At 37.0% G+C, this 20,652-nt stretch overlaps 2 protein-coding genes and 1 pseudogene across 5 annotated transcripts in view; 1 reads left to right on the top strand and 2 right to left on the bottom strand.

The window, feature by feature from the left end:
* Positions 1 to 11,996, top strand: part of SENP5 (SUMO1/sentrin specific peptidase 5) — a 43,688-nt gene extending 31,692 nt beyond the window's left edge. For 2 of the 3 annotated variants that reach the window (XM_011386374.2, XM_011386372.2), the window contains exons 7-10: positions 3,546 to 3,683; positions 6,272 to 6,355; positions 7,824 to 7,874; positions 8,756 to 9,235. In XM_011386374.2, coding sequence (XP_011384676.1) covers positions 3,546 to 3,683; positions 6,272 to 6,355; positions 7,824 to 7,874; positions 8,756 to 8,866 — 384 coding nt within the window. In that variant the 3' untranslated portion in view covers positions 8,867 to 9,235. Of the gene's footprint in view, positions 1 to 3,545; positions 3,684 to 6,271; positions 6,356 to 7,823; positions 7,875 to 8,755 lie in introns of all 3 variants that reach the window. The other variant, XM_023526602.1, reaches the window with a different exon arrangement.
* Positions 11,997 to 12,416: 420 nt separating this feature from the next.
* Positions 12,417 to 20,631, bottom strand: NCBP2 (nuclear cap binding protein subunit 2). Of its 2 annotated transcripts, none has more exons than XM_011386371.2 (4): positions 20,460 to 20,631; positions 17,090 to 17,271; positions 14,551 to 14,689; positions 12,417 to 13,966 (listed from the first exon to the last, which is right to left on the bottom strand). In XM_011386371.2, the coding sequence occupies exons 1-4, from the start codon at positions 20,535 to 20,537 to the stop codon at positions 13,895 to 13,897; spliced, it is 471 nt and encodes a 156-aa protein (XP_011384673.1). In that variant the 5' UTR covers positions 20,538 to 20,631; the 3' UTR covers positions 12,417 to 13,894. The 2 variants fall into 2 exon arrangements, with proteins under 2 accessions (XP_011384673.1, XP_023382371.1); XM_023526603.1 differs by having other exon boundaries at positions 20,349 to 20,560.
* LOC111734459 lies at positions 15,017 to 15,136 on the bottom strand (annotated as a pseudogene).
* Positions 20,632 to 20,652: the final 21 nt, after the last annotated feature.

Genomic DNA, 20,652 nt, shown 5'->3' with positions numbered 1-20,652 from the left:
GCAATACCTAATTTTGAGACATGCCAGTCTCAGGGCCACATGATAGCTCTTAAAATTTCAGCTTGGTCATGACATAACTTCACTTCAGTTTCTAGCACATTGGTTAAAGCAAATCACATAACAGGAGTACATTTCTTCCCCTGGGAGAGACAGTGAAGCCACATGACAATAGCCAGTTCTGTATAATCCTCTTCTAAGGAGGGCAACAAATGGGATCAATAATACAACCTACCACAAACATCAATTAAAAAAAAAAATTGTAGTTGACATATAATATTAGTTTCAGATGTATAACATAGTGATTCAGCATTTATATACCATATGAAGTGATCGCCATGATAAGTCTAGTAACCATCTGTTGCTGTACTTAGTTATTATATGGTACTACTGGCTATATTCCCTATGTTGTACATTATATACCTGTGACTTACTTTATAACTTTGCAGTTCGTACTTCTTAATCCTCTTCACCTTTTTTGCCCATTCTCCTACCCCATCCTCTCTGGCAACCATCAGTTTATTCTCTGAGTTTTGTTTTTGCATGTTCATTTGATTTTTAAATTCCACATGTAAGTGAAATCATACAGTATTTGTCTTTCTCTGTTCAGCTTATTTCACTTAGCATTATACCGTTTAGGTCCATCCATTTTGTTGCAAATGGCAAGGTTTCATTCTTTTTCATGGCTGAGTAACATACCATTGTGTGTGTCTGTGTATATATCTGTATCTCTCTCACATCTTTGTCAGTGGACACCTAGGTTGCTTCTATGTATTGGCTATTGTAATTAATGCAGTGAACATAGGAGTGCATATATCTTTTTGAATCAGTGTTTTCAGTTTCTTTGGATAAATACCCACAATTGCTGGGTCTTATGGCAGTTCTATATAAAAATTTTTTAGCAATCTCCATACTGTTTTTCATAATGGCTGCACAGTTTATAGTCTCACCAACAGTACACTCGTGTTCCCTTTTCTCCACATCCCTGCCAACACTTATTCTTTGTTGTCTTTTCAGTAATAGCCATTCTCACAGATGTGAGATTTTGTGGTTTTTGTTTGGATTTCCCTGATGATTCATGATGTTGGCCAACTGTTGGCCATTAATTGACCATGCAGGTGTGCGTTTATTTCTAGGCTCTTCAGTTTTTTTCATCAGTGTCTTATAGTTTTCTAAGCACAGGTCTTTTACCTCCTTAGTTAAATTTATCCCTAGGTATTTTTTTATTTTTTGATGTAATTGTAAATGAGTTTTCTTAATTTCTTTGATGGTTGTTGTATAGAAACACAATAGATTTATGGATATTTGTTATTCTGCAACTTTACTGAATTCATTTATTAGTTCTGATAGTTTCTTGGTGAAATTAGGATTTTCTGTATAGAGTATCATGTCATCTGCAAAAAGTCACAATTTTACTTCTTCCTTTCTGTACAAATATCTTTTCTTTTTCTTGTCTGATTGCTGTGGTTAGGACTTCAGTACTATGTTGAAGGCGGGGCGTCTCCTCCCACATGCTCATGGCATGCACCCCGGGCCTGGCGTACTCAGGGCCTAGTGCACTAGTGCACTTGGGAGGCCTGCACACCCGGGATATGATCTGTCACTCCACTTGGGGCGTGAACCCAGGACCTTCTGCGTGTAAAACAGATGTGCTAACCACTACCCTATGGAGCCACCCTGCTTGATATGATTTCAGTCTTCTTAAATTTATTGACTTTTGTGGCCTACTATATGATCTGTCCTGGAGAGTGTTCCATGTGCACTTGAAAAGAATGTATATTCTGTTTTTAGATGGAATGTTTTGATTTTATTAATTCCATCTGGTATAATGTATCATTTAAAGCCAGTGTTTTCTTCTTGATTTTCTGTCTGGATAATCTATCCATTGTTGTATGTGGGGTGTTATAAAGTCCCCTACTATTATTGTAATATTGTCAGTCTCTCCCTTTATGTCAGTTAATATTTGCCTTATGTACTTAGGTGCTTCTATGTTGGGCGCATAGAGGCTTATAAGTGTTACATCCTCTTGTTGGATTGATCCCTTTATCATTATATAATGCCCTTCTTTGTCTCTGCTTTCAGTCTTTGTTTTAAAGTCTATTTTGTCTGATATTAGTCTTGCTACTATGACTTTCATTTCCAATATCTTTTTCCATCCCTTTACTGTGTGTGTCTAGTTCGGAAGTGAGTGTCCTGGAGGCAACATAGATATGGGTCTCACATCTCTCTTATATATATATAAAGTTGTGCGTGTGTTCATGTGTTTGTATGAAAAATAATATCTTAAAAATACGAAAAAGCTCTGCAAAGATACACACTAATGTGTATCTTTTTATCTGTATTTTCTAATTTTTATTTTAAAATTTTTTATAATTAAGAAAAAAGTTCCTTTTGAGAAGAATATAAATTTCGTTTTATATAATATTCTATTTTAAATATGATTCCTTGTTTTAGATACTCAGAATTTTTGAACTGGAAAGGACCAGTTGTCTAATATTTCCTTCTATTTACCTCCCAGATTTATGGATGCAGGAACTGAAGAGCAGAAGTGCTAAAGTGCTTTGCTCCAAGGTCATATAGACTAGTAGAAGATTAATCTAGAGTGAGACATTATCTGAATATCAGAGAGCAGGGAAGGTTTGAGAACATTTCTAAGAATCTGATGTAGTTTAAAATATCTTTGTAATTGTTTTAACCTAAGAATCACTAAAATACTCTTTAAAAGTACCTGAAAAAATAAATTCATTCACTCTTTTACAAAATGTTTATTGAGCACTTACTAGTTTGTCATCCACAACTGGGAATTTGAGTGGAATAGCAAATATTTCTAGATTATAAAGGGCAAATCAGGATATAAAGGATATGTAAAGACTTATCGGGGATATTTTTCTCAAATTTACACCTGGGAGACCCCAGGTAGTAATAATAATAATAGCTAAGATTTATTGACTACTATAATGTGCTAAGCACTTTTTTGCATTTTAGATTCATTATCACTCTCAATTTCATAAGGTGGGTACTACTGTTACCTTTATTTTATTTTTATATGGAGGAAATCGAAGCACAAAGAAGCTATGAAAATCATCTGGCCAATAAGTAGAAGCAACACAATTTGAACTTGACATGACTTAATTTAGAGCCTGTGATCTACAGAGTCTGTAGAAAGATAAGCCTTACAGCCTATGCTGTTTTCCAATACCACGATTCCTTCCTAACTAAGAATTGAGTCTAAGTCAAATATGTACACAAGAAAATAAACATAAAAATAAGGGGCCAAGTCATATTAGGCGGTTGATAAGCACAGGTTTAGCAGGTTAAATGGAAAATAGTACTTTCAGCATCTTCAGTTTTTTTACTGTTGTATATATTAGCTTGGTAGTTACAAGCATGAGCTTTCTAAGGCCTGGGTTCAAATTCTGGCTTCACTACTTCCTAGTTTTATGATCTTGAGCAGGTCAAAGGTCAGGAAATGGAAGCTGCTGTTTGTTGTTGTTGATTTGGATAGCCTGTAGTGATGGCTGCATTTCTTTTTCTTTTTTTTTGATCAGGTGGATTTGTTTAAAAAGAGTCTTCTGTTAATTCCTATTCACCTGGAAGTCCACTGGTCTCTCATTACTGTGACACTCTCTAATCGGATTATTTCATTTTATGATTCCCAAGGCATTCATTTTAAGTTTTGTGTAGAGGTAAGTTAATATACTGCCTATTTTTTCTTTTACCTTGTGATTGACCAAATAATATGTTAGCTCTAGATATAACAGCAAAAGCCAATACCATAGAGGCTCAATTTCTGTTATAAAACCACTCTGAAATGTTGGCAGAGAAAAAGACTACAAGAGGAATCTCCAGATGGGGAGAGGTAACTGCCTTGGAGATATATGCCTTTTTGGATTTCATCAGATTTTATTCTGCCTTTCCCTTAAAACTTCATTTTTAATGTGGATAGAATTATTTTTCCTTGGTTTCTTTTAGAGCTGAAATTTGCTTATATCTTCAAAATAACTTCCTTAGAAAGAATTATAACCCAGGGAATCAGCTGGCAAAATAAGAGAGTTCAACAAGATGGTAGGATACAAAGCAAGAAAAACCAGTAGGTTTCTTACATTAGTCCTGCACTAGCAAAATCCTGTTAGAAAATTTAACTGAAAACAGGAAGATTTCATTTTCAAAAGCAACAAAGACATAAATTACCTAGGAATATACCCTAGCAAAAAATGTGGAAATTTTTAAAGATGGAAAACTCTAAAGTATTTAAAGGAAATCTGAATAGATGGAAAGAAGACAGACTCAATATTGGAAAGAGATCATTTCTTCCCAAATTAATATATACCACTTTCTGTCCTAATCAGTTTCCCAACAGGAGTTTGAATGAAACCTGATAAGCTCATTCTAGAAGTCATTTTGCAAAATTCATGTGCATGAACAGCTAAAACAGTTTTAAAGTAGGATAGTGAAGAAAGGAATATTTGGTTTACTAGATGTCAAACCGTATCACAAAGTTTTAGTAATTAAAACTATATCTATATTTACTTAGGAATAGACAAGTGTATTGGTGGTACAGCATAGACAATCTAGAAATAACATGTATATGTGGGAACTTAATACATGATAAAGTTGGGAAAAGACAGGCTATTCAATATATGCCATTGGGAAGAGTAGCTGTCTATTTGAAAAAGTAAAATATAGATCCTTACTTTATACTGTTTATAAAAACAAATTCCAGAAGGAATAATGACCTAAATATAAAACAAAACTGTAAAAGTTAGAATAAAATATAGAAGATGTTATATTCTTAGATCTCCAAGACATTCACACAAAAAAAAAAAAAAAAAAAACACAAAAAAAAACAGAGACAAAAATGACAACATAACAAAATAAAAAACCTCTGTGCCACAAAAACAAAAAACAAAAGACACACACGGAGAAAAAATGTGTGACACATGTAATAATCACTATCCAGAAAATATAAAGAACTCCTACAAATGACTAAGAAAAAGAAGGGTCTAATAGAAATGGAAAAAGGATAAAATAAGTAATTTCTAGGAAAAATGCAAATAACCGTTAAACACATGGAGAGATGCTCAGCCTTACCAGAAATTTGAGAAATGCTAATACCGTTCCATTTTTTGCCTATTAGGAAAAGTTTGATGTTATTTAGGTGTTTGTGTGGGTGTTAGGAAACAGGCATTCTCATATTTTCTGGTGGAACGTATAAATTGATATAGCCACCTGGACAATTGCAGTTCTAATCAGTTTTAAGTACTTTATAAATTAAAAAGATCTTACTGCATATTAGTTCTGTTTCTTGGTATCTACTCTATTAAAATGCATGTATACGCACAGGATGGGGCATGCACCAGTATATTCATTGTAGCATTATTGATGATATTGAAAAGCAAAACAACCTAAATTTAGCTTTACCAACAGATTAGCTAAATACATACACTATAGTATAGTCATACTATTAAACTGACCATAGCAGTTAAAAAGAATATATTAGATCTCCCTGTCCTAACATGGAAAGATCTCCAAGACATATTGAGTTTAAAAAAGCAAGTCACAGAATGGAACTGTATAACGTGTGTATTGAAATACAATACATATATGCACACATGTATATATGTATGTATATACAAACACAGACTTGTTTGTATACACATATGTACTTCTACTCATACTTCTCCACCTTCAGGGGGTTTATTTCATTCATGTAACCTCTGACTCCTTAGAAGAGATATACACAAAGAAGTTGAGGGCATAAGGGAAAATTTGAAACTCCAGTAGGCTTCATCTCCGTAGAGATTTCAGCAGTATAACTATAGAAGCTGAATGATACCTTTACCTGCAGCTCTTAAAAATAAGGAGTATATGTAAAGCTGAAATGTTTGGTTTTGTTTAGAGTTTGTTATTAATGATTTCTGCCACAAGTTCCTTCCCTTTAATGAGCATTGCCAGTAATTTTTAATTTTCAAATTCAGCAAGTTGACTTAACTGCTGAAAACGACTGACCATCTCATGAAAAGTTCTTATTAAAATATATATCAGTGTCCACAGTCTTAAGTGCATACCTGAGTACAGAGTGTCTGAGTCCTTCTTAACATTATGAAGTGAAAGGTCTGAAATAAAGTGCCAGCTTTAAACTTGTTCGTGCAAAAGACAAAGGAATAATGGTGAGGCCACAGCCTCCTTTTTTGCTTCTATCTGCTGTGGGCAGGTTCCATTTTTCACCAACTGATGGAACACAGCATCTGTGTTGTGGTTTCTTTTTAACCAGAATATAAGAAAGTATTTGCTGACTGAAGCCAGAGAAAAAAATAGACCTGAATTTCTTCAGGGTTGGCAGACTGCTGTTACAAAGGTAAGTATGTCATAAAAATGAAATCCAAGGGATGTCAAGGGGATGGAATTATCTTAGGGGTAGGTATCTTTAAAAGCATTTTTAGACTGGTGACGAATCTTCCAACAGAGTGCCTGGACCTTAGTTAGAATTTATCATCTCAGTTTCCCAGTGCTTGCTGGGAACAAGTAAATTCAGTCAGTTCATTCCCAGGGCAGCTGCTAATGATATGGTTGCTCGATTGGAGAGGGGGGATATGTATATATATAAATAAAATTTTGGGGGTGGCACCTGCCTCTTGTCTCATTGTTCTTATTTCCAGATGACTCATATAAACCCAGAGAAATACTGAAATGACTATTTGGATTTACTAAGGAGCAAGTGCACTGAGCTACTCTCCAGGCATTTTGGGGAAGACAGTGGCCTGAGTGCTTCAGTATGAACACTATCTTGAAGCAGCACTCTGTTTGGCCCATAGACATTTAAAGCTGGGGGCGGTGGGGAGCGGGGCAGAGTCCCCAGACATAGCCTCTCAATTCTGTTACAAATACAAGTATCTCACGTTATATGGTCACGGTTTTCTTGTTTTCACAGTGTTTTTGCTTGCATGATCTCATTTGATCCTTACAGCCTGTGAAGTAGGCAGGTCATTTAGGAGAGAAGCATCATCTTTATTCTATAGATGAGAAAACTGAAGCCCAGGTGTGAACTTCCCCAAAGGCCATTAAAGCTATTGGTAGGGTCAGATCCTTGAACTCAGGTGTCTGTTGGGAGCATTGACACAATTTTAAGAGGCAGAATCTTAAAACAAACCTTAACCTAAAGGTTAAGGGACAGATTTATTTGTTCTACCTTGAACCAAATGCTAAATTTTAAATTTAAGCTTAAGCTTTATGTTTTAAATGGCCTAGCTAGTAACTAGACTTGAACTTGGTGAATTTTCTGAATTTACCCAATGAAAATATCCATGTATTCTCCCTAAATTTAGTCAAGATGTATCATAGTCCCACTTTAGGCAGAATACAGTAACCAGTTCTTTTGAAAACATACTGTTTGTGATTTCTTTAAAAGAGTGAGACGGAATTGTATAATATGAGATGAAAATACTGCTAAGTAGGATTGTTACTATATGAATATTCAGAGTCCAGGCATTTGTTCTGATTCACAATTCCATTTTGATTCCATTGTCAGTGAATTTACAGCAAAACTAATTATCCAAATAGAAGTTTTAAAATAGGATTTTATTTGATTTCCCATTTCTCGTGTTTAGGCAAAATGTTGTTGTATAAATTGTGGTTGATTGATAGCCCTTTTCTTGTGGCCAGATGCCTCCGTAAAATCAAACTCTTTAAATACCAGAGGTATATATCGTCTGTACTGGATAGAGACAGGTTTCCTGTCTCTTCCTTATTCTCCATAAAAACAACTTTTCTTATCTGAAGAGGAGTACTTGATATTATTTTAATGGTCATTTTGTTTTCTCCTTTAGTGTATTCCACAACAGAAAAATGACAGTGACTGTGGAGTCTTTGTGCTCCAGGTAAAGAAGTATTGTTTTTTCAGAATTTACAGTCTGTGAATTAAACTCGTTGGGTTTAGAGAGAGATGGGAGTCCCTGTGATGGGTACATGGTACTAGGTACAGTTTAATTAGAGTACTTTTCCTCCTTCCCTCCCTTTATTGTTGAGAAGCAGTAATTTCTGCGTTTTCAGATGTTACCACTAGGGAAGAACCACCTTCATAGGTCAAGAATGAATTGATATCATCCATGTCTTATCAGAGATTATTCGTAAGACACATTGGAGACTGATCTGAATTTGTTCGTATCACAGAGCCTTGGCATTTGCAGAATTTACTATATATTTTTAACTGTTGGCAAATGGTCTTTAGTCATAAAGTAAAAACTAGATTTTAAATTATGGCCACATTCAAAACTCTGCTTTCTCATGCTATAGGCTCCCTTCGTGGTCTAAAAGACTACAGAAAAATTCATTACACACTATATTTATGAAGGAAATTGTAGTATATAGTCCATGAATTTAGGGAATTGCAAAGATCTTGGAACATAGGCTGCTCACTCATATGACTCATGACTATCTGGGATTTGTAAACAAATTCAAGTTCTCACTTAAAGGCCATGCTAGGTCTGGCTGCATTCTCATCAGGTTGTACCTTGAGAAGAATTGGAGCCTCTTCATCAGTTTCTGCTTTTCACAGTATTAAGTGGGGATGGAGGGGAAATCCCAGGCTATATACTTGCCTGGAAAGTTGACTATAATTTGGAGGAAAATGTTCTCTAACAAGTTTAAACACATTTTAAAATGCCTTAGGCCCTATTCTGTTAGTTCTGCACCTGGTTAAATACATTGGGCTGGTATGTAACTCCACATGACATTTAAGTGTTTTCTGGGACCTTTGCAGTACTGCAAGTGCCTCGCCTTAGAGCAGCCTTTCCAGTTTTCCCAGGAGGACATGCCCCGAGTACGGAAGAGGATTTACAAGGAGCTGTGTGAGTGCCGGCTCATGGACTGAAAACTCAGCAAGGCTGGGAAGTCTGACCAAGTTGGAGCAGATGGTTTGTTACTTGAATCTCCAAACACTTATTTGAATTTTACAGATATTTCAGATCAGTGGTGTTGGGCCACTGTTGTTACCTCAAATTTATTTTTAGCCCTTATTAATTTCTCTAGCTACCATGTACTATTTTTTAATGTTCGGTTTGGTTTCATTTTTAATTTTATGGATTCTGTATGCCCCCCCATATTTAATATTTATTATCCAATGCATGCATATAGACAGAGCATGCAGTGCGGAGTATTAAAAAAAAAAAAAGCCTAGTAGATTTGGTGCAGCTTTTGAAACTTAGTTAGATGTGAACTGAATACAGGTTTAAAATTTAATCCCAGAACCTAAAAATGTGGAATGTTTTTGATACAACTTAAAGAATTATAGGTGTTCCCTGGGCATAAAAGGTAGCTAGGAGTGGTTTTGACAAAGCCAGTCCTGTTTTACTTTTATCAGCAGCACCTTTCACTGACTTCCCTCTCCTGAGTCTTAAGTTGCATTCCTTTCGAAGAAGGAGAAGGACGTGGCCAGAAACTGACTGGGTATTCTATTTATGGAGGCACACTTGTAAGCACAGTGCCTGCTTTGGGAAGAATTGATTAAAATATGAGAAAAAGAATGACCTTGGGGATCCAGGTATCTTAGCACATAAGATTTCAATCTTGCTTTTAAGAATTATAATACCTGAATAATTTATAAAGGCTTTTGCTGGAACATTAAATTCCCTGGATTTTTATGTTTTTGACCCATTAAAAAACTATCAAACAAGTGGTCAAATTAGAATTCAGCTTTTCTAAGAGTAATTTATAAGTTGACGCTTGCCTTGTGTTGTTTCCCGTAAGAAGTTAAGGTTTGCAAAATACCTCTGTATTTCAAGGGTATTTAAAATATAAACTTTCAAAGCCGAAGACTGGCTTTAGGTCTTTTGCAGATGGGTGGGGAGAAGAGGAAAGGTAATAGAGAAGATTTGGTTCCTCAGGAGTACAGCAAATATTATTAGTTTTTTTTCCCTCTTATCTCTCTAGTGATCTCAGCAACATGCAGGGCTCCTCATTTGGTTTCTACTTGACCAACCCTGAGACTCTAGTACAAGAAGAGTTTTGGTTTTTTTTTCCGTTTTTCTGAACCTCATATTCAGGGGAAAGGCAGAAATCGCCCTATTCTTAAACTTAGCTGCATTAAAGTAATGGATCTCGCATCTTTAATCTAGCCTTTTGTGATTTTTGAAAGGAAAGGAAAGAAGATAACATGTCAATTACCCAGTTATCTTTTCTGAACTGGGGCAGGAAAAGCAACAGATAGGTATATAAGAAACTCAGAAACCTGTACAAAAAAATACCAAATAAATGGCAGAAGATACGTGGAGTTATGCCTAGTTAGGTTTTGAAAATAAAAAGCTAAAATGTGCAGTTTAACTTGGCCATAAGGTAAGGCTGACTGCCAGCAGTTAAAGGTGGAGTCAGATGTTTACATGCAGGGTTCCTGTCCCCAGACATTCCAAGCACCAACACCAGTGTTTACATTGCAAACAGCCCCAGCACTTTCCTAAGTCCCCCAGACTCAAATTCCTTAGTATAAAACCAGGTCAGTATTTCTTATTGTGCTTCAAGTCATTAAAAAGACTGAGATTAGAGGCACTTTATGCTGCTACAAGTAGGGTTGTGTCAGCATTAGGAAAGATGACAATTTAAAGTGGGGAGGACGCCTTCTTAGTTTTCAGATAAGTATGGAAAAAGATTTTTCAAATCTGTGCACAAGACATTTGCCTAACATCTTTTTGTAGCTACACAAGGTAGTAACTAGGCTATTGATTCAAAATGTCTTATACTTTAGAGCTCCATATTTCACTTTCTTACTGACAGAATCAGGCATGCAGAGGAGACAAGAACTCTGTTCTGGCAAGAATCTTACTATGCCCAAAGCCGGAGTCTCAGCATTGGTCTCAGCATTGAGGCATGCAGGGATGTGCATAGAGAACGTGAGCCGTCCAACTCTAGTTTTACTTCTAACTTTATGGGACATCTTGAGGTGCACTGTTCAGCATGCTTTAGCCTAAATGTCAAATATTTTAAGCCTCTACATTCATGAAACTTGGTTGAGTACACATAGTCACTTTTCCCCCTCTTGTGATTAGACCAAGTCTTACATTAGAATGTTTGTCCTGGTGTTTGCAATAATTTCTTCCTTGCAACAGAAACATTTTTGAAATAGTCTGGGCTTTTGGTGGAAGAGACAGGCATTGTGTACCCATCACTAGCTTGACACTGAATTGTTGCCCACAAGGTGAACAGACCTCAGGCTTTTGCTGCTGAGTGCAGGCCTTGTACAAACTAAAAGCTACTTATGATGTGCCTTCAAGTTGCCCAGCCCTCTCCATCAGCAAACTTACCAGTCTGTAGTTGCTTCTCCAGTGATTTTTTCCCCATTTGTTAAATTTATAGCAGTGAATGTAGATTTATTTCAACTTTTAGTTAAGATCTCTCAAGAATCGTAGAGAACCAACCTTCTCTTAAGAAAGGAAATTGCTTAAGGAAAAAGAAACACTTGCTACCAGTAATCTTCAGATCTCTCTTTTGGCTTTGCATTGTATTTTCTATTTATCATTAAATACAAATAACACTATTCATCTTGAATTCATAGTTGGAATAAAACAGTAACAGACATAACTGGGACACAGCCAGCATTAGCCTAAGTTGAGTTGCCCTTTTCTCTGCAATTGTGGTTCACTGCTTTCCTGGGCGCTCTGGGTGGATCAGATCTTTCAGGCAAGAAAGTCTATTAATAGTGCGAATTAAATATATTGACTACCTGCTCTACTCATGTTAAAAATTGAACTAATCAGCATTTACAAAGCACGTACTTTATGTGCTAGGCTCTGCCTCCTGGCCTGTAGACAATTAAGAAGACCTAGGGAATACCATCAGAGAAGTGCTAATTGTATTTGCATATTACAAAAGCAGCCCTAGACGAGCTGTTCACTTAAGTGGTACCTTTTGGTTAGAAAAAGAACTTAAAAGATTGTGATCATGTAAAATTACTCAAACCTTCTAGCAAAAATATTTTTTTGAAAAATAAACTAAATGCCTTTATAAATGTGTATTCTCTTGTGTACTGTTTGGTGAGTAGTAATTTTTCCCAGTGACATTCCGGCCCTGACAAGGCTCATTGATGAACAGTGACCAGTGTAGGCTCCAAGCAGCCATCCCTTAAACAGCACTGTCCAATAGAATTTTCTGCAGTGATGGAAATGTTCTTTATTTGCTTCCACTACAACAGTCACATGTGGCTACTGAGCATTTGAAATGTGGCTAGTGTGAATGAGGAACTGAATGTTTTAATTTAGTTAGCTAGCTACATGTGACTATTGACTACCACACTAGGTAACTGTCAAATCAAAATGGACATGTAAATTCTTCACGTTATTCATAGATTCCCCCAAAACACATTCATAAATATTCCAGAGTAAGAGGGTTCCAGTATCCCTTTTTGTAGGTGAGGAAATGGGCACAGACAACGGTAAAGTTGGTCCAACTTTATTGAAATTTGTTACAGAAGACAAAATTCAAACAGAACCACAGTCTGTGGTTTTAAGGCCTGTAGAAATCTGAGTTATGTTTTACTACAAAAGAATATAAAATACATTAATTCAAACTATAGTGTAAAAAGAAATTTAAAAAATGAATAGTATGTCCTCATGAAATTAAATATTTGCAAATGGTTTCTTTCCTAAGAACTTAAAAGTAGTTGTAGCTCTTTAAAAAAATTCAAATAACCAGTTTCAATTTAATGAGAAAACCTACAACTTACTGTAGTGTCAATGATGTTCACATATGATATGCTTTAGCCCCAAGGTTCATAAACTATGAGAAGTTTGGAGATACTCTGTTCCTAGATGAAAAAAATTCACTTATATCAGGGAAAATTATATAGTTTAGCAGTTTTAAATGAGCAGTTGTTCATATACAATAGTAGAGGAATCACCTCTTTCCTTACAAATGCAAAATACTCTAGACTCCCCTCTCTGTAGAGACCATCAATTCACTATCAAGGCTCTGAAACTCAGCACAATTAGGGAAAAAACAAGACAGACTTCCACATGAGAACTGGCCAAAACACATTTCCTGAGGGAAGCATTTCTGATCATTTTTTGTTAGGCATTCTTTCGATTTTTGAGCTCTTCTTAAACCCACTCCATTCCCAAGATCACTAAAAATGAAAATACATGCAATGGCCCTCACAGCAATGTTTTAACTTGTGACCCCTGATATTTCATCCCATTTCCCTTAGATTCTTTGGGATTCTCTGCAGTATAAACCCTTGTTTTTTTTCAGCTTTAGGAAAAACACATCTTTTGAAAAATGTGTTTGGTAGATCCCCTTTAAGTTCTGTACCTAATTTCCTGATATCATGTAAGCAGACTGTATACCCTGGGACGAAGGCTTGCTTTTGCACCAACTAGGACATTCTCTTGACTCCTAAGTTTGCCTTTAGAGATTAGAATTCAACATAGAAACAAACTCAGTTGTGAAATACCTGTTCCTAACGTAGAGCAAAGCTATAAAACATAGCAAAACTCTGTTCATTAAACTTTATCTCATGAAAATTTAGAATTTAAAAAATAATTCCAGGCCCCAATGTAAACCATGAGCCTACTTAGATGCAAAGATGGTAAACAAATTTTTCCAGTCTTTCTAAAAGAAGTATGGTGTTTTGGGCTGATCAACATTATAAATCAAATCTGTTGCCAAGGAACAGTTTTTGACCTGGTAAGAAAATCATTCTGGTAACTTGCCACATGGCCAATATTCTAAGACATTAAAGGCATTCTTTTGGATTCTGTCCTTTAATAATTTTCAGAGGAAAACCACGAAGAGGCTTCCGGCTCAGACATTGATCGAAGCTTGGTAAAAACGGGCGGGTTTGCAGACGTTGAGTAATATATGTCAAATATAGCAGGCCAAAGGAGTGAGTTTTTCATGATGGGTTTCTCACCACTCACTGGTTTTGGGCCAGTTTTCCATAGCCCCCTCTCCCAGCATCATAGTCCTGCCGATACTCATCTCGTACCTTAATTGAAAAGAACACAAGTTACAATATAGAGAAGATTGGTGTATATATGTCACTCCCAAGTAAAGTAAATCAAATAAATATACAGCTAGACTTTTTCAGGTGCCATAAAGTGTACATTCAAGCAGGACATAAATTTTTAAGCAACCAATATAAAAAGCTTAACTGCCTTGCAAAATTATTTAAGACTACTGAATTTTTTTTAACCAAACATGAGGTGCATACTCATTCACCAGCATTCAAAAATAGCACGTTCCAAAGAATAAGCACTTAAATTAGGCTATTAAAATAAAAACTTAAAACTAATTTCAGTGTATTTTGCTTTTGTTCTAGATACTTTTGCAGGTGGAAAATAACTACCCCCTAGCAAAAGTCCAATAAGAGTTGCTTGTGGAAATGTATAGCATATACATTCACGGTTTAGGGAAATAATTTGCCAATCCCAATAGGTCATTTCAGATATACTTCAAGCCAAGGTTATAAGCACAAAGTTTTTTCAAAAGAGCAACTACAAACTGACAAAACACTTGACATTAGGACTGGAAGCCTAGGCAAAGGCTGAGCCACAAAACATCCTTGCATACCTGGCCACCCGACCGTCCACGGCCGTACTGCCTGCCCTCTTTAAAGCCTGCATCCCAGTCTGTGCGAATGAGTCGGTCATCCAGACGAGTTCCATTTATGTACCGCATAGCATTTTCTGCATCTGCTCTTGAATAGTATCTTAGTATAATTATTAAGGAACACTATATGGCATGTTTTTGGAAATACAAGTAATATCTAAATGAAACCAAATTGTTAAGTACAAAAACAAATCCAACCACATGGAGTTTAAAGACAATAGTTTGGCCTGCACAGGCCTGTTTGAGGTTGCTCCAGGAGCACTTAAGAGAATTAAATACAACATTTATCCATGGCTACATTGGTCATGATTTCCTGGGTAATCCTGTTAATAATTATTTTTGTCCCATTGTTCCCATATTTTGATTTGCAAAACAAAATATGTTCAATGCATGTTTATTTTCATTCATCCACTCATTCATTTTTTAGCACCTAGAGCACCTAGTCTTCCTAGGTGGTCTCCCATCCAAGTACTAACTAGGCCTGACCCTGCTTAGCTTCCGAGATCAGACGAGACCAGGCACGTTCAGGGTAGTAATGGCCATAGACCTCAATGCAGGTTTAGATCACAGAATGCACAGTTCTTATCCAAGAAAACAATAGCATCCAAACTTGGAGCTATATATTCAAAAATAACTTTAATAAAAGGGGTCACAGTGTATATGGAATTGCTATTGCATTGCATTAGAAGGAAAGACTCAAAAGTCAATCACTCAGATGAGTAGTTCCCAAATCTATTTAATCAGATCTACTAAATCTTTGGGCTGATATTAAAAAAAAAAATCTCTACAAGCAATTATGATTATTAGCTGGGTTTAGAAAATGCTGATTTAGACTTTTTTCCTTTACACATAGGGAAACACCTGCTGAAATTCCAATGTTGAGCACCAACAATACTGCCTAGTACATAGTACATATTCAATAATTTTTGCTGCATGAATGAAATGAATGCTAAAAGGGCAAACAAGAAAACACTGGTAATGGCAGCCTCTCTTTTGGGTATTTGCCACTGATTGTTATCTTTGACCTATAAGACAAATGCAAAAATACTATAGTTCTCAGAGACTGATTATGATCTACAAGGTGGAATTTTTTTTTTTTGGCCCCTTTTGTGTTTTCATTGTTCTCCCTGTCCCCTGAGAACTATTGCATGCTACTGTTACCAGAGGCAAAAACAAAACCTGGGCACTCTGGTACCTTGAATCTGAAGGAAAAATGAAGAAGGAAGAAACTTGCAGAAATGAAACACCAAAATCAAAAGTGGGGCGGCTTCTGGTTCAAGATGATAGCACATTTCTCTCCTTTAATTGGGGTCATTCTTAAGACTCCAATTAAAATCACAAAAAAAGAAACCTAGAGAACAGAAGAGCCCATCAGCAGACTAGCAATTCAACAAAAACTGGTGGGAGAGTGCAAATGGGTAAAACTCTGAAATATTCCAAAGTGGCTTCAAGGAGACAGCAAACCCAGAAAGCTCTTAATTCAAAGCTGAATAAGAAGTGAGGCTGCAAATAGGGTTTTGTTAATGGTCTCTGTGTGGGAAGAAGACTTGCTACCAGGAAGGCATCTAATCCCAGGCAAATACAAATAAAATGACAGGAGGAACTGTTTGGAGGAACTAGGACAGTGTCTTTGATATTAACAGGCCAAAATATAATCCCCTTCAGTCTGGCATTTGGTAAAAAGTTCTGCCAAGGTCCACAAAATCAACCTTTTCCCTTATTATGACTGGAAACCCGGGGATCACCAGACATTTATGGAAAATTTACAGCATAAATATAACCAAAAGAAACAATTCAGGGCAAAGAAAAAAAAAATTGACATGTTAGATCTGGTTTGAGACTTCTCGGAATATAAAACAAAATGACCAAAAAAAAAAAAAAATACTAGGGGAAAAAAACTGAAGGATAAATCCAGGAGGTCCAGTATTTATAGCTTCCAGGGAGACAATAAATGATCACAAGTAAATACAGTTTTGGTTTTGACCTATAAAATCAAGCTATATACATTCAATATAATGAAATACATGCTATACAGCCATTTTAAAAAGAGGAAGACCTACATGTACCAATATGGAACGATCTCTAAAGGTGATAAAAAGTAGTGCATGCAGTACACTGCCACACATCCACAGGATTACTTCTTGAAAGACACCCACGAGACTGGTAACTGATTGTCTCTGGGCTTAGAATGGTACAGAGATTTTATTTTCACGATACCCTTCACTTTTTTAAACTCCATGAGCATATATTCTTGAAAGATTGTTTTTCTTAAAGAACAAATATAAACAAAGCATGGATTTCAGAACAGAATGTTAATGTTGCCAGCTTTGATAATGTAAGAGTATAGACACACTGGACAAAGATAGGAAGTTGATGAAGGAAGAAAAGGTAGAGATAATGCTAATTAGCAAATATCCTCATCCATTTTTTTAAACAGGTGACTAATCACCCTAGGCCCCATCCTCATCCAACAGCTACATCAGATATACAAGAAGGATACTCCACAAAGCAGAAACCACATGCTGTTTTCTTCATTTTATCCAGGCCCATAATGATTTTCTTTATGTCACCACTTTTGCTGAAGAGTTCATAAATTTGTTCTTCAGTTGTGTAAAAGGAAAGATTTCCAACATATAACGTACAGCTTTTCTTCAGTAATTTTTCCTGTTCTTCATTGTCACCCTATAATTTAAAATAGAGAAAAAGTTAAGCAGCATAACATAAGAAAAGCCCTGCTTAAATAGTATTCCTAAGTATGAGGGAAATTTTTCATTAATTCTGATTTGGAAATCAGCTTCTTTCATCATCCCAATCCATGACAAATCTCTTGCCCTCCCCTTGCCCAAAGGTGTTATTCGCAATCTATGAAGCACTTATGCAAGGTCCAGACTGCTTTTAGTAGAGCGCCATGGCTTGAAAGTTGTGCACATAGCCCTCCTTCTCCTGCACCATACTGCCACACAAGTACCATGCCTTTTCCCTGCATTCTCCATACCCTCAGCACTGAATCCTTCTCTAATACCCCAAGTTTAATTTCCAGACCCTGAACCAATATATTAGAAAGAGCTCTTTTATCCTTTGTAGAAAAATAAATGGATCTGCAGAGACAGGGTACCCCTTGTAATATTGTAATATTCCCAGAGAGAATGTTCAAAGTAACAACTGCTTAGTTAGTTATATACTCATATATTTTGCTGAGTTTAGGAGAAAATGTGATCACTAAAAACAAGAGATCTCATTTTCTTGACAGGCTTCCTAATTTGGAAGATAGGATGAAGCCAGAGACAAGAATGTAACTGGGCTTCAGCCAACACATCTGACAACCTCTGAGAACAAGATGACTCATCATGAGCCAGACATGATATTTGTAGATGTCTTCAAAGAAACAATGTGGCAACTGGACCTTCCCTTTTAGCCTCCATACTAGGGAAGACAAATGCTGATTAAATAGAAGACGTGCCAGCTGAACTGCTCTCAGGCCCTTCAGACTCATGTTAGGGCTCTAACATCAGCCACACAGTGATATTCCAGCTTGGAAAGTAGCTGAGCGGAACCATGTTCAGGCCCCTAGAGCATTTTCCCAAGAAGCCTCCCTTCTTCATTTACTACTCCATATATAATTCTGATCCAGTTTCTTCACTCTGAGAATAAAACTTTGCACTATTCATCTCTGAATGCTTTGTAGCACAGTGCTCAGAGTAATGGGTCTCATGTGTGCTCACCTTCAATGGTAGAATAGAAAAATAGAAAAACCATCTAAACTATATCAAAAGGAAAATAATGAAATAAATAATGGTACATCAATAAATATAATACTACGCGGCCCGAAGAAAAATGTACATCCACATGCAGTGATATGGAACATCCCCAAGATAGTGAGCAAAGCTCAAAAAAAAAGTATAGAACAATGGGAAAGGAATGCTCCCAGTTATATTTTTTCAAAGTATGACTATACATAGATACTATACACAAGAAAAAGGTAAGTACATCTGCCTCTATGAAGAATCAAGGACTGCCAATCAGAGACTCCACGTATAGGGTCTCACTTAATTTTCTATTTTTCTATTCTACCATTGAAGGTGAGCACACATGAGACCCATTACTCTGAGCACTGTGCTACAAAGCATTCAGAGATGAATAGTGCAAAGTTTTATTCTCAGAGTGAAGAAACTGGATCAGAATTATATATGGAGTAGTAAATGAAGAAGGGAGGCTTCTTGGGAAAATGCTCTAGGGGCCTGAACATGGTTCCGCTCAGCTACTTTCCAAGCTGGAATATCACTGTGTGGCTGATGTTAGAGCCCTAACATGAGTCCTTAAAAAGTCTACAGGACTTCCTTAAAAAGTCTACAGGACATTGTTCATTAAAAATAGGTTTTCAGAACTTTAGGATGAGACATTAGATAAAGTAGATTCACTTTATTTGTATTACTGCTTTAACATAAATTATTTTTTCTTTCTTAAAATATGGTCAGGAGGCATTTTGTTTTTTCTTTCTACTTTCTTTCTTACACATGTAAGTAATGTCCAAACAAGCAGCCTATGACTTAAGACAACTGTGGTGTAAGTCTTACTTGAGGTATGATATTAACGTGGATTCCATTCAGGGAACAGCAGAAATTCCCCACTACAGTATCTTACTACTATCTAAGTAAAGCCACAGGCTTTAAACTGCAGAGATGAATAATAGCAAGTTGAATCTTTTCAGTTTCAGTTTTGCAGAATGCTTACAATTCAAGATGGTTATGATGTGGAACTTTATAAGTAATGAGAGCTGTAAATGATAGAAGTGAAAATCATGCCTGGCATATAGCGAGCATTTAAAAACGGCTGAGTGAATGAATTTAAGATCTTCCTTAATTTGGCCTCAAACGAAATTTCTTTTCCCTACTCTACTAATACTTTTACACATTCTCCACCCTCTTCTATAATATGTGCTCCCCTCCTTTCCCAATTACAAGGGTTCTCCTTTTTCTGAATTTTCACAGCCCTTCCTTTTCCACTCATCATCTCTGCTCTAGGTTGATTACTTGCCTCCATTTACAATTCCTACTAGATGACTCTGAACTCAAAGTGCGGAAACTGTCTTCCGTCTCCCTCCAGGGCTTAGCAACGGCACTCAATAAAAATACTAAATAACCAGTGATTAATGAGCGTCGCGACACCCTACCCCCGCCTTTGCTGATACCGAATAGTCCACCTTGAATATCTGTAGCCTTTCCTTTCTACACAAAAACTACCATGACGTATGCCAAACTAAAATTTTCCTCGTCTGAAACCCAACCATTCTCTGATCTTGACATGCAAACTCTTAACGTCTCTAGCTTGGCTGGTCCACCTCCCTACTCCGAGGGCTCCCTAAGGACGGAAACAGGGCTCAACTCTGTATCTCTCACCCACTGCGTAGAACTTTATAGGACCGTTCTACCAGACCAAAGAAAGGACTCGAAACGCCAAAGGACTCTTTGGCTAATTGAAAATAATAAGAAGCCCCGGTATCTGAGTCAGGAAGGAACCTCCACATACCCCAGGTGTCAAAATGACACCCATTCCCTTCATCACAAAGTCATCTTTCCCGGGACACAGCCTGTGAAAACGTGAGCCACCACTACTGCCGCTCAAACCCCTCTGCATTGGCATGCGAGCGACTGCAGGGCAATAGGAAAGCAAGCCTCAAACTCCCTTTCTATGAGAGACGAGATTCAGTGATATCTAAACGCCTTTGCAGCATCCATTCCGCACAAGGCACCGGGCCTCACTTCGGGTTTGGGGAAACCAGAGAACGGGAGACGACACAATGAGACTAGAGCAAACCGATTCTCAGCGTTCTGGCCCAGGGCCTTCCTTTCTCGCGGTCCGCCTTTCCCTACCCGGAAGTGCTGGTCCCGGTACTGGCTCAGTTCCACGTACGAGTCGCTGCGCAGCGCCTTCAGGAGGCCACCGGACATAGTGCAGAGAGCTGGACAAAGATGCCGCCACTCCGGGAACACCGAGCCGTCTCGGCTGTGGCGGAACCGGAAACGCGCGGGGCGACTGCAGAAAGTCGGAATGTTGCCGACCAAT

Source organism: Pteropus vampyrus, unplaced genomic scaffold (genome assembly GCF_000151845.1).
Source record: "Pteropus vampyrus isolate Shadow unplaced genomic scaffold, Pvam_2.0 Scaffold1327, whole genome shotgun sequence".
Classification (NCBI taxonomy): Eukaryota; Metazoa; Chordata; class Mammalia; order Chiroptera; family Pteropodidae; genus Pteropus; species Pteropus vampyrus.
The sequence above is the reverse complement of the archived record's forward strand: the minus strand, read 5'-3'. Positions and strand labels throughout refer to the sequence as shown.

Coding starts and splice junctions, on each gene's coding strand:
- NCBP2 (XM_023526603.1), bottom strand. CDS start 20,537: ATGTCCGGTGGCCTCCTGAAGGCGCTGCGCAGCGACTCGTACGTGGAA. Junction 17,272..20,348: donor CTGGTTTCCCCAAACCCGAA/GTGAGGCCCGGT, acceptor TTTAAATTATAG/GGTGACAATGAAGAACAGGA. Junction 14,690..17,089: donor TGTGGTTTCTGCTTTGTGGA/GTATCCTTCTTG, acceptor AATTATACTAAG/ATACTATTCAAGAGCAGATG.